The sequence below is a fragment of the Crotalus tigris genome, unplaced genomic scaffold, assembly GCF_016545835.1.
Source record: "Crotalus tigris isolate CLP2741 ecotype Arizona unplaced genomic scaffold, ASM1654583v1 scf7180000024362.2655971311:6658466, whole genome shotgun sequence".
NCBI classification, from domain to species: Eukaryota; Metazoa; Chordata; class Lepidosauria; order Squamata; family Viperidae; genus Crotalus; species Crotalus tigris.
In genome coordinates, this window is record NW_024100530.1 from 5645073 (window position 1) to 5657704 (window position 12632).

General features: G+C 38.0%; 1 protein-coding gene across 1 annotated transcript in view; it reads left to right on the top strand.

Annotated features, from left to right (window-relative positions):
- Positions 1 to 11447, top strand: part of VAT1L (vesicle amine transport 1 like) — a 35865-nt gene extending 24418 nt beyond the window's left edge. Inside the window, exons 8-9 of the mRNA XM_039327552.1 lie at positions 9407 to 9490; positions 10220 to 11447. Coding sequence (XP_039183486.1) covers positions 9407 to 9490; positions 10220 to 10321 — 186 coding nt within the window. The 3' untranslated portion in view covers positions 10322 to 11447. The remainder of the gene's footprint in view (positions 1 to 9406; positions 9491 to 10219) is intronic.
- Positions 11448 to 12632: the final 1185 nt, after the last annotated feature.

A 12632-nucleotide genomic window follows, 5' to 3' on the forward strand; every position in this document is an offset into this window, starting at 1 on the left:
GTGCTAGCATTCCACTTTGTCATTTGCTTTGCAATGTGAAACTGTCTTCCTGTTCTGGTTTCACTATTAAGTAAACATTGGATGTTCAAAGTCTACTAATAAATTTGGATGATGGATCAGCGCTACCCCTCTTATTTTCTTCCAGCACAGCAGTGGCTCCTGTAATCAAGTGAGCTGGCTTCAGAAGCGATCAGCATTAGTAGAAAACTGAGCTTTGAGTGTGCCTATCAATTTACCATTATTATTTTTGGCAAATTTTGGTAAGAAGAATTAAAGTAGGAAATATTTATAAGCCTGGAACCAACCAATAAGAACTCATCTTTGAAGGTGAATGTTAGGAACAAACTGTCAGTTAGATACTAAGAATGACAGAGGTTATCTCAGTTTACTCAACTTGAAATTAACTATAATAAAAATAGAGAGAGATGGGATTATCTACACCAGGGGTCTTCAAACTTGGCCCTTTTATGACTTGTGGACTTCAACTCCCAGAATTCCTCAGCCAGCAGAATTCTGGGAGTTGAAGTCCACAAGTCATAAAAGGGCCAAGTCTGAAGACCCCGTGGTCTACATCATCTGGCAGAAACAATATTTCTAAATATTCACAGCTCTGGACAAATTCTAATTACTAATTAAATTTAAGAACAAAACAGATGTAAGCCAGGATCCCAGTGCTCATCCATATATCCATTACTTTCCAGAACCTTTAAAGTTGCCTTTACCCTCAAATTTGAAAAAGCCTTTAGGAGACATTTAGAGAGGTTTTGATTTAGAGAAAGAGTTTGTTTTTTCTTGTGACTGTAATTCCACCACCATCACGGTGTATGTACATTTTAATCTCCACTAGAATGTGACACATTATGATCAGTTTGTTCCTTTGTTCTTGCCAGTGGAATTGTGTACCCAGGTGGAATCTAATTTCATTGCTTAATATGTGCGCAGGAAATAGCATTTCCCTATTTGAAATTGAATCCTTGGTGGTTTTAATCTATCAGCAAGGGTATTTTAAATTGGTGCTCCAATTTAAAATGTTACTGTTCATTTCTGAATAGTTAAACAGGGAGGTTACTATACTACTTAGAAGGAAGAAGCAGGAGGTGGATTTGCCAGCCTGTTCCAGTACTGATAATGTTACCTAGTTTGGTAATAAAATGTCTGCAAGAGAACAGCCAAGATCAAAGAGTGCCAAGGACTCCACAATTCAACCCTGAGCTATAAATATTCTTTTCTATCTGTAATGTAGCATTTTGTTCAAATATGCCCTAAGTAGAGTTAGGATTTTTTTTCTTTTTACAGTTGTACCATGTGTATTTGATTATCTGGATTCCAAAATTCATCTCATCAATGATTCTATGAAAATGCTAATAACATTTTCTTGTTTCGTGGCTTCTACCAAACATTTTGCTCTGTGCTGGTTTTTAAATGACTATTATTACTGACTTTTATGCCAGGCAGCTGGTGCTGCAGACTGACTTGTTTCATTACTTTGTAGTTTAAAAAAATGATAAGAATAAACTCCAGCAGTTCTCTGCCAAAAGCCTAACTCTGCATGAAAAAAACCAAGAGTGTTAATATTTTAGAAGGATGAGCAAAACATTTTGGAATTCAAATATGTATTGGCTACATGATTGAATTCTACACATGATTTCCCATAACCCCCTCTCTCAGCCACTCTAAATGTAATATATTCCCCCTTAGCATTGTGATGCAGAAGGTCAAATATAAACCTTATTGATATTTGAGATATTACCCCTGGTGTAAAATGTCATTGCCAAGATATTAATAGTGACAGTTATAATGGAGCACACAATCCTGGTCATGAAAAAGCAATTATGGTTGTTAAATTCACTGTGCTGCTGTTGACCTAGACCTAGTCTCACTTGCAGGTATAGGGAGAATTATCTTCTTTGTGTTCCAGCTTTCCCATGTTCTTAAATATAACAGGAAAGTGGAAGGTCAATCTGATAGTCCCACTATTCAGAATGACAAGTGGTGGGATCTTCGTTGTAGTGGTAGCAATTGAAGTTTTGAAGGGAAGGGAGAAAATTGTTAAGGTATCTGAGAATTGCAGTTCTATTGAACAATATTTGTTGCCTTTCTCTTGTAGCAGCTAGGCAAAAAATGGCTATACCATGGGCAATACTAATTTTATGGTCTGCTGAAAGATAGGAGATGTATTATTGGCTGTCTCTTCCTGGAAATTCCTTTATGAGTGGCTGGATTAATACCTCACACAGAGGTATTAATAAAAATTACAATACAACTTCCTCTATGGGAGTCACTGGAGCAAAGTCATTTGTGGGAGGGATTTTTTTTCCTTTATTGGTATTTATTGTTGATAACTGCTAAAGGGAATGTGTTAAATCTAGCCAGAGCAAATGTGTTTAAGGATTATAAGGAAGAGGAAGAGGTACAGCCCAATCGAACTTGCAAAGTTTTCTGAATATAGGTAATCTAGATAAAAGTAGTTTTAGCCTTCCGTTGATTTCCTGGTATAGTCTGCCTGGTGGTCTTGTGAACATCCTTGATTATGTAAGTTAACGTGTTCAGTTCATAGCACAGGAATTGATATGAGGATTGTCTAGGGATGTTACGAAATACTTCATTGGGTAAAATGATTTAAGGCTAGGAAGGAAGAGAAAAGTTCAAAACTTTGGTTGACTGTTTGGGCTACTGAAATTTTTGGACCCTTTTTTCAATGTTTTGCCTTTCTCTTCATTTCCCTTTCATCTGGTGTGCTGAATTGGTTTGGGTAACTTCAGAGTTTTTACACACTTCCCCCCCCCCTTCATTTGTGTTGACTGTAACGATGATAAGAACTGAAGTTATTGGTTGTTGTTTTATTTACAGTTCTTTATATCCCGCCATTCAGGATAATAAATCTCCTCCAAACCATTTAGAAATAAAACAAGCTATTAGGAATATGTAGACAGAGATGCCTGAATGTAAACAAAACAGTAGGTGGTGATAATAACCCTTGGAATCATGAGAAGAAATAGAGTTGAACATCCTTCTGTTCAACATCATCATCCACCCTTCCTTTCTTTTCAAGAATCTTACTGCTTTTGGTTGTTTGTGTATGTACGCACACAGGAATTGTGTATGTACACACACAGGAAGTTTGGGTTTCCATTAATATCACATACACAGTGGACCGAGTGGAGCTAGACAGAGACTAATCAGATCTTGGTGTCTGTGTCCACACATCACACATTACTGATTTTATTACCAATTTTAATCCACTCTAAAGGGTTCAGATTGTACAATCAAATAAGTTCGATTTGCATAATCGACAGAGCCACAATGAACTAAGATTAAAGCTAGCCAATCTAACTCCTAAATCTTTCATTAGCCTACCCAAGTATGTTGTGGGAACATAGTCATTGGCTGTGATTCTATGCTTCTTCATATATTCAGTGAACAGTTGGGACGTTTAGGAGTTCTTGTCACAGCATAAAATGCTTGCTGTCTGTGGGTTAATGCCAGCAGTTGGCTGAGCATCAAAACAGAAAACCAGACAGATGCTTTATCAGTTTGGACAAGATCTGGATGAACTACCTGCGCCATTGGCGTTACCAAAGTAACTCTGACGCTAAAAGCTTGTAATTTTAGGCCACGTGACCTGTAACCATGGAGACCTGATCCTCATAAATTGCAGCGGCATGTTTTAGTTGCTTGTTCCTTAGCAGCACTGGGGTAAAGCAGACAGGGAGAAGAACAACAGACCAAAAATGCCTCCTTTAACTCTTCTCTCACCTGCGTGGACTTGAAAGCTTTAAATATGTCCTTCAGAAAATGTCCCAGTAATGTTGTATTAAAGGCTACCTGTAGCACTTCCAAATCAGTGGGATATTTTTCCACATCAACAAAGTCAACCTTTGGGGTTAAAGGAGCATTGCCTACTAATATCTGACTACTATCTCTGTAATAAACTCAGGACCCACAAGCCTTTTTCACCTTGGAATGTGTGAAATTCTTACAAGAAACTTGGCTAATCTTATATCCACCTCCCATTTCGAGCATTCATATGCCACTTTATTAAGAACCTTTTAATTATGGTAAAATATAAATTAAATTTAAAGAAAGAAAAAATTGAATAGTTGTAAAAAGTAAAAGGGAAAAAGAAGAAAAAGATAAAAATATAATACAGAAAGAGAGAAAAAAAAATACATAAAGAAGTGACTTCCAAACTTCACCACAAGCAGCATAAGCAAATTTAGTACCGGTAGCTCTTCGCCTTCTCTAAAGTTACAAAGACCAAAAATTCTCCTTTTCTGCTTTAGGGAATAATTTTAAAAAAACATACTTTATTCTGCCAGGTGTTAAGTGAAAAATGCTTGCGTGTCTGAGTTTACTATAGAGACAGTAGTCAGATATGAGTAGGCTTCTTTAACTCCAAATGTTGACTTTGTGGATGTAGAAAATATCCCACTGATTTGGATGTGCTACAAGTAGTCTTTAATACAACATTACTGGGGTATTTCCTGAAGGACATGTTTAAAGCTTTCTAGTTGGCTTTATTTGTGTTTGGCTCAGCGTGTTACGAGAACTCAGCGCTGTGATCCTTGGATCATGGATTATGTCCAACTGTGCTGAAGGAACCCAGCTATTGTCTCAGATTTATCCAGTGATGGTTTTGCTCTTCTGTTTATTTCAGGCTTTGAATACTTTTCAAAGAATTGTAAAATAAAGTCATACTCCCGCTCCTGATAATCACTTGGTCGTTACTATTTCTGGAAACAGTATAATTTGTTATTAACTTAATCCAGGATGATGTTTTATCTTTTGACTTTGGCGTTCACCCCTGAAATTTCCAACTGGGTCTACTCCTGAGTTTTTTGAGAGTTAACAAAATTGACCTGGTGCTGCTATCTAGTTTGGCGGTTACATTTTATCACCGTTAGTATTATTAATAATGCAAATGCATTCCTTTATGTGAATGTTCTAATCTCCTGTGAGAACTGGAGCAGTTTGCAGTCAAAGGTCAGCTTTAAACTCTTGTACAAAATCAGTTAATAGTCTTTTGAGCATTCCTTGTGAGGCAAAATGGAGGAGCAAAGAAAACATGTTTTTTTTCTGAGAGAAAATTATTCAAACGCAAAAAATAATAATAATACCCATTCTTACATTAAACTCTGATCATCCAAGTAGAAAGATTATTCTACACGTTCAAATAATTGGTTATCAGATAGCTGTCCCTCAGGAATGATGGAATATTGTGTGTAATGGGAAGTTCTGGAATTTGGCAGAGAAAAATGGTTGCCACCTTATTTCCATCAAACAGAATATAATAGTATTCATACTGTGCACACCAGTCTTTCCATGAATTTTGCAGAAGTAGAACTTAACCGTGAAATGAATGTCAAGTCTGATTTAGTTACAAAAATACAAGCATACCCAATATTGAACTGGAACAGATCCTAATGATCAGATGCTATGTTTTGTGAGTTGTCTAGAGCGTGAACACAATGGAGAGCTGCTTTCTTCCCCTCCATGTACTATCATTTTGGCAACAATTCCATTTTTTTGCAATTGGCTTGTGCTTCCTATTAGATTTGGCTGCAGTTCTCATGACAGATTTCTCTAGACTAGAGGCAGAAAGTGGACGTGAATCTGGAGATGTATGAATGGGTTTCTTTTGCTTACATGTTGGCAAAAGCAGCCAGAAGGAGAAGAAAAAATTTACTCTCTCATAGCTTTTTTTTCTTTCCCAATTTTTTTTCTATTAACAGCAGGTATCAGTATGTTTTCCCCCTCTGTGTCAAATGAGAGGAATTTGAATGGAATGCTTCAGAGAAGATTAACATTCTTGGAAAGCGGGTTAGGATTAAATTTAAATGCTTTTAGTTGAAGAGAGAGGCTGTCTTCACATGTTAAACCCTAATGGGTGACACCTTCCCAGCATGCACCCAGGGGGCGGGGCCAACGCAGCAGGGGCTGGTTCCTCACTGTTTCCGCACGGCCTTGTGGAGCTAAGACTGAATGTGTTTCAGTATAGATGGCCACCACAAAATTGTACATTGGCTCCCAGCTGGCCAGGGCCAAGGCCAAGGCAGAGGGGCCATCCCTCACTGTTTCCAGGATGGCTTCGCGGGCCACATGAAACCACTTCGTGGGCCGCATCCGGCCCCCGGGCCTTGTGTTTGACATGTCTGTTTTAAACCATGTTTTAGGCAACTGTGAACTAACAACAAACTACATTTAAACAAACTTTGCATGATGTGTGAACCAGATCATGAGAACGGGATCTTCATGTAGCAGTTCCACCACCAGCCACATCTAGCTTGGTCCTCTCCCGTGCCATATATCATGGCTGCAAGTGGCCCAGGGTTACCTTGGGTAGCCAGCAGGAGATGTCAAAACTGGAATCTCAGTTGAACAAGGCAGAAGGCTAATTTAGTGGATCACTGCTAAAGGAGAGGATTTGTATCTGATGTTCTGTGAAGGTTAAAAGAAAAGGTACCTTCTTCCTTGGAGAATTTTTGGATTTCTTTCAGGCTTCTTTCCCCCTTGTCCACAGCTGTTGCTCCCATGATAGCTTAGTTTCCCTGGATTTGGTTTGGGTTGGATATAGCCTTTCAACAAGAACCTAAGATAATTCATGTTCCTTGATTGTTGACTCTTTGTCACGCAACAAACTATTTGTTTAAGATGGATACCCTACAGTGGTTGAATTCTCTCACTTCTAAGCTGTAAACCATGTTTTATAATCGTGGGCTCTTGCAACTTACTTTTTCAAACCCTGACATACTACAGGTGGGAACCCAGTCAGAATGGTTTCAAAACCGTCATTTGGTATTGGCAATGTTGTGTCACCCAATGAACTGTGTTTATTCAATAGCTTTTGATTAATCCCTTTGTTGTATTGTGAAAACATCAACAAAGTGAATAGAAGCCTTAACAACCTCTTTCCTCTTTTCACTCATCCATATTAAGTGCATATTTTGTCACAGAAAGCACAAGTAATTTCTTTTTTCTATAATATGGCATTTGAGTACAATAGCTCCTGAGGCATAGCTATATTTTCAAAGAACAAATGATACATAGACAGCATGATTATTTTTTTTCCCTCTTGATAGTGTAGAAGCAATTGAAACATTTGTTCTCTGTAGACTTAAGGGCTTGTAAAATTGCAGTTAGCTGTTAATCATTCTTTTACCTTTAGAGGAATTTCAAATTAAAGCAAGGATTGAAAACCATTGAAAGTCACAATGTTCAGCTGAACAATAAAGTGGCTGAGTTCTTTAGGGGAGAAAACGGGTTGGATGTCATTGATCTGAGCTGGCTGGCATATGAATGGGTGCTGAGAACCATTAAGTAACATTAGATTAGATTAGATTAGATTAGATTAGATTAGATTGCCTTCGTTGTCATTTTTTTCCTGTGGGCACAATGGCACACATTAAAAATGAAATTTAGTTGCTTCCTCTCAAAGTGTACACAATACATAACACATTTAAAACATACTATATACAACATATGTATAGACCTACACCCTTACGTATAAGTAACATATAAATATTATTCACTGTCCATCTTGAATTCATAATGAAAGGAGGAAGCTTTAGAGTTCACATGGTTAATATTGTATGGAACAAAGCTGTGATTGAATCTGGATGTTCTGCTTCGGATACCACAGAGCCCAAGAAGTGGTGAAGAGGATGCATCCGGAGCACCACAAGTTAAATAGCTGTCTGGCATAATGGTGGCTTACATGAAGTCAATCCCTAATTGTTATTGAACAAACCATATTTGGAACTGATAACCTACATGGTTTGGAGCTCCCATTTCAAGACCAGTTGTACTTTTTAACATTGAGCTTGGATAAAGCAGATGCAAGTTGAAATCCTCACTTGATGTCAAGTTGAATGATGTACTCTCAGCCCAACACCTTTAATTGAGAGTTACAGGGAGAAAAGAAGATAGAAATATAATGATAGATGGGTAGTTACTAAACATGGAATATTATGATTTAGGACAGTGTGTGAATCCAGCCCTACTAAGGGGGAAAGTTGAAACTAAATGTTTTCCAGCTGTAGCCCATATACAGTGTGGAAATTACTAATGGTGACACAAATAACCAAGCATTCCATCTTGCCTTGTAATAGTCTCTTTACAATCCGGTATCTTCATGATGTGTTCATGTAGTTTTCTTAACAATTACAACGTCACCATTGTTGCCTTATGGGGTATTTTGGACAGATTTCAGCTTAGGTACATCTAAGGGACTTCAGAGCTACAGACTGGATGAAAGTTGCCCATAGCAAACTGCCATATGCATACGATTATGCAGCAAATGGAATAATATAGATGATACTCTTGTTGGGACTTCCACCAAAATGGTATTTCTATATTTTTATAGCTACATATGTCATAATCTGGTTTTATTGCATTAATGCAGTGCCTTCTGGTTTTGCCGTTGTATTATTTACTGCATATTATTATATATACTGTATACTGCCTAAATTTCCCCTTGAATTGAGCTAATGTATAAATGTAATATTTAACTCTGTGGTTACAGGAATTTGCTACCAAAATCCATGTATCATGGAATTAAGCAGCAAAGAAGCCCCATCAATTATAAAATCATAGCACAGAATGGAAATCCAGAGATCTTATTTTCCAAAGTGATGCTCAGTGAAATATCTTACCATGATCCTCACAAGAAGATAGAAATGGGATTGCATATGACACTTCAGTTGTATCCATCAGGGGTGCTCTCCAGATGCTTTCATTACGTTATTATTATTATTATCTAAAGTTGTACGGTGTGGGGAGATAACCTTGGAAAAAGCATCTAGAAATGATTAGAACAACAGAGACAGAAGAAGCACATGCTAAGCCCAGGAAAGTTGGGAAAGTATTAGAAAGAAGGCTTAGATCATATTCTTCCTGATCCCCAGATGTAAAAGACACACGGAAGTGAAAACATAAGTAGACTTGCGAGATTGTGTTACTGTAGCCTATCACCAAAACGTTTCTGTCTAATCTTCCTGTAGAGTGAATTTCCTGATCTGCTATACCTTGTAGGGCTGACACATGAACAATCCTCAAGGATTCTAAGAGCTTTAGTCTAAACCTGAAGGCATTGTGTTCCTAGTTCTGCCAGACATATTTACACAAAAGAAATCTCCAAACATGTACTCCTAGGAAACAGGATTTAGACAGCAGCCTTTTCAGTGCTGTGATATTCTGCTGATACAATATTTTCTTTTCTTGTGATGTTTAATTAGTTCCATGTCTTTCTTGGGCTTAAAAGTCAACACAGGCATATTTTTATATATACATACATATCCTAGGAAACATACTTGTGCTCAAATACCAGTTGTAGGGGGTATTTTTGTTTTTGATTTGCTTTGCTTTTGCATCACAAAGAGGATTAAAATTTAAGATCTGTTGATTATAGGTGAAGGAAGCAATGCAAAGAATCCATGACAGAGGTAATATAGGAAAATTAATTCTGGATGTGGAGAAGTCACCTACTCCTTTGGTAAGTTACAAGAAGCAGCAGATTTCAAATCCTACATTGATCAATATGTGAATATTGAAGGCACCACCTCCCCCTTTATTAGCCCCCTAAGTGACCTGTTGGGTTATTGTTTCAGAGGTATTTTATTGCCAGATTCCTCAATGCCTTCAACAATGGCAGAACTTCCAATGTTCTATCTTCACTGGGAAAGTTCTTAAATTTCATGGAGATATTCAGAAAAGTGACTATTTTGAAAATAGCCCACATTTTATTGTTAAACAACAGGAACTGACTATAGAAGAGGCTTTATGACATTTGTATTCTATCACAAAGGTTTTAGGATAATGTTTATGTCATGAAATGTTCTATAAAGTTTGCAAAATTTCAATTCCATGAGAGTCATCAGTTTGGAATGCATTTGGAGATCTACCAATTGGTGGGTCATGCTTTTACAAATCGCTGCTTGGATCCATCATTTCTCCTTTTACTCAACACACCTCAAAAATGGCACAAACCTGAATTGGTTGGGCATGGTGTGCAAGCGTAAGAGATGATGGTGTTGTACTAAAAGGTCACTCCCAAAATTGGGGCACTCTTTCCTTTTCATCTTGTCTTTGCAATTCTTGACAAAGTTTTGGTATGGTGATACCTCCGCCTTTAGGGTCTTCTCCATTATGCGGATTGCTTTGCACATTAGCCAGAGAATTATATTGACTGACGTGCATCCTTTGGCTTCTGTCTCATCCCCAGATGGCCAACGATAGCACAGAGACCAGCGAAGCTGCCGAAGAGGAAGAAGACCACGAGGGGGACAATGAGAACAAAGAGTGTATACCATTCATCCAACAGTAGTTGGAAAAGGTGGGGATGAGAGCTGGAAGAGTTGATAAAGCAGAAGAAGGGAAGACAACTGGGGAAACCCATTTTGTGCACCAAATGCTCTAGTACAGTGTGTGCTGTTTTGTTTTTCCTTTTGTCTGCAGTCAGCTGAGCTATCAGGTGTTGGTCATTGATGTTTTGAACTGAAGTGCCATTCTGACTTTCCCAGTATTATGACATTCCATCCTGTGGTCTCCAGTTTGCCTGTAAAAGTCTTGTTGAATACCTATCAAAAGCCTTATTATCATCTACAGTGATAGGAGACACAAACATATTTCCATGTTGATTCCCGAGGCAAATTTTCAAGCCACTTTGATAGAGTTGAGATTGGTTGGTTTTGGAAAGAGGAAGGAGGTTAGGTTCTGTGGACAGTGTTGTAGTCCATATGTACAATAGTTAAAGACATGCATAGCCTGGACTCTTATTGGCATTTTCTTCTCTTAAAACACAAGTATGCAATTTGTAGCCCAGACCAACCCCTACCTATTGCCAACTGTATTTAGGCAATTTTAAATTAAAATGGAAATTCACTTTGATGTGGTAGTTAAAGCATCAGGCTAGAAACCAGGAAACTGTGAATTCTAGTTCCACTTTGGGCACCAAACCACCCAAGTGACATTGGACGGGCCAGTCACTTTCTCTCAGCTCTAGGAATGAGGCAGTGGCAAACTACTTTTGAAAAACCTTGCCAAAAAGCCCCCTGCAGGGACTTGCCCAGGCAGTCTCTGAGAATTGGACACAGTTGAACAGAAGAAAAACATGTGAAAATTAGCAGTTTGGTAATATGGGGGGATATGCACAGAAATCTATTTAAAATGTATTTGCTTTCTCTTTGGTGACACTTAACTTTTCTCTCTCCTCAGCCCTATGAAATGTTCCGATTGATCCACAGGCAAATGTTGTGCTCGTGATTTATAATAGGTGGGAAAGTTAGTACAAATAGACCCTCTCTGTTGATAAACTGATACAAAGCCTTAAACCAGTGGTTCTCAACCTTTCTAATGCCGCGACCCCATAATACAGTTCCCCATGTTGTGGTGACCCCCAACCACTTATACATCACCGGGTGCCAGGGGCGTGGCCAAAGAAAAGGGGGGAAAATGGCAGACAACCTTGTTTGGCGACCCCCGTGAAATGGTTGTTCGACCCCAAATGGGGTCCCGACCCACAGGTTGAGAACCACTGCCTTAAACCATTGTATAAGCCAGGGGTAGGCAACCTTGGCTCTTTTATGACTCGTGGACTTCAACTCCCAGAATTCCTGAGCCAGCCATGCTGGCTGAGTAATTCTGGGAGTTGAAGTCCACGAGTCATAGAAGAGCCAAGGTTGCCTACCTCTGGTATAGGCCAATGTTCTCCTTCATGAGAAAAATATAATCATTAACTGCGCAATGATAGAGTGACCCTTGATAACTCCATGTGCACATAAAGCCCTATCCTAGAACATATTTGGAGAACTGCCCATGAAGTATCAATAAATATGCATCTTCTCCTGTATGGGCGTAAAGAAGGAAAATCTTCCTTTGAATCACAAACTAAGGCTATCCTGGTAGGCAATTATCATTTTTTCCTGCTCTGTAAAGATCACATCATCTTTGTAAACAAATTCTTCTCATCTCTCAAGAAAATACCTCATGTGTACACTATTGTTTGGTATACAACGAAATGCTAAGACACACTGATTTGTGTAACTGTTATGGTAATAATAGTGGTCAGATTCCACCAATTATTTAAATTGGGTTCACTGAAAATATTGCCAACAAAATGTTTATAGTTGGTTTGCCTAAATTATATTATTGTACAAAGAAAATTCTTTGGAATGACTTCTCCTAAATGTTTGTTTTAGCATTGTTAAGCAAAACAGCACTCTTAATAATACTTAAAGGTAGCTCAAGAGTAACTATATCCACTCAACACATTTAAAGAAATATTAGTCTCTTAAAGCTATATCCAAATGCTGATGCTTTGTGTAAACCTTACGTGATTTTTGTCTCATTATCACTTTTCTTACAGGCAAAGTACTGTGATCCCATATCTTGTACTCACAGAGAACATAGATTTCCTATGTAGCAGATTTCCTATGTAGCTTTTGTGTTACCCACTTCATGAATCAAAGAAAATATTTGTCCAAATGTCTTGGAGAACCACTAAATTATTACTAACATCTTTCCTCAAAAGAAAGATGCATTTGGATTAGCATATTATTTTAAACATTCCAATTGTATTTTTCTGTTTTTCAGAACGGAACAGTTGGGTTCTGTTATGATCCTAAAAGATTGACTTT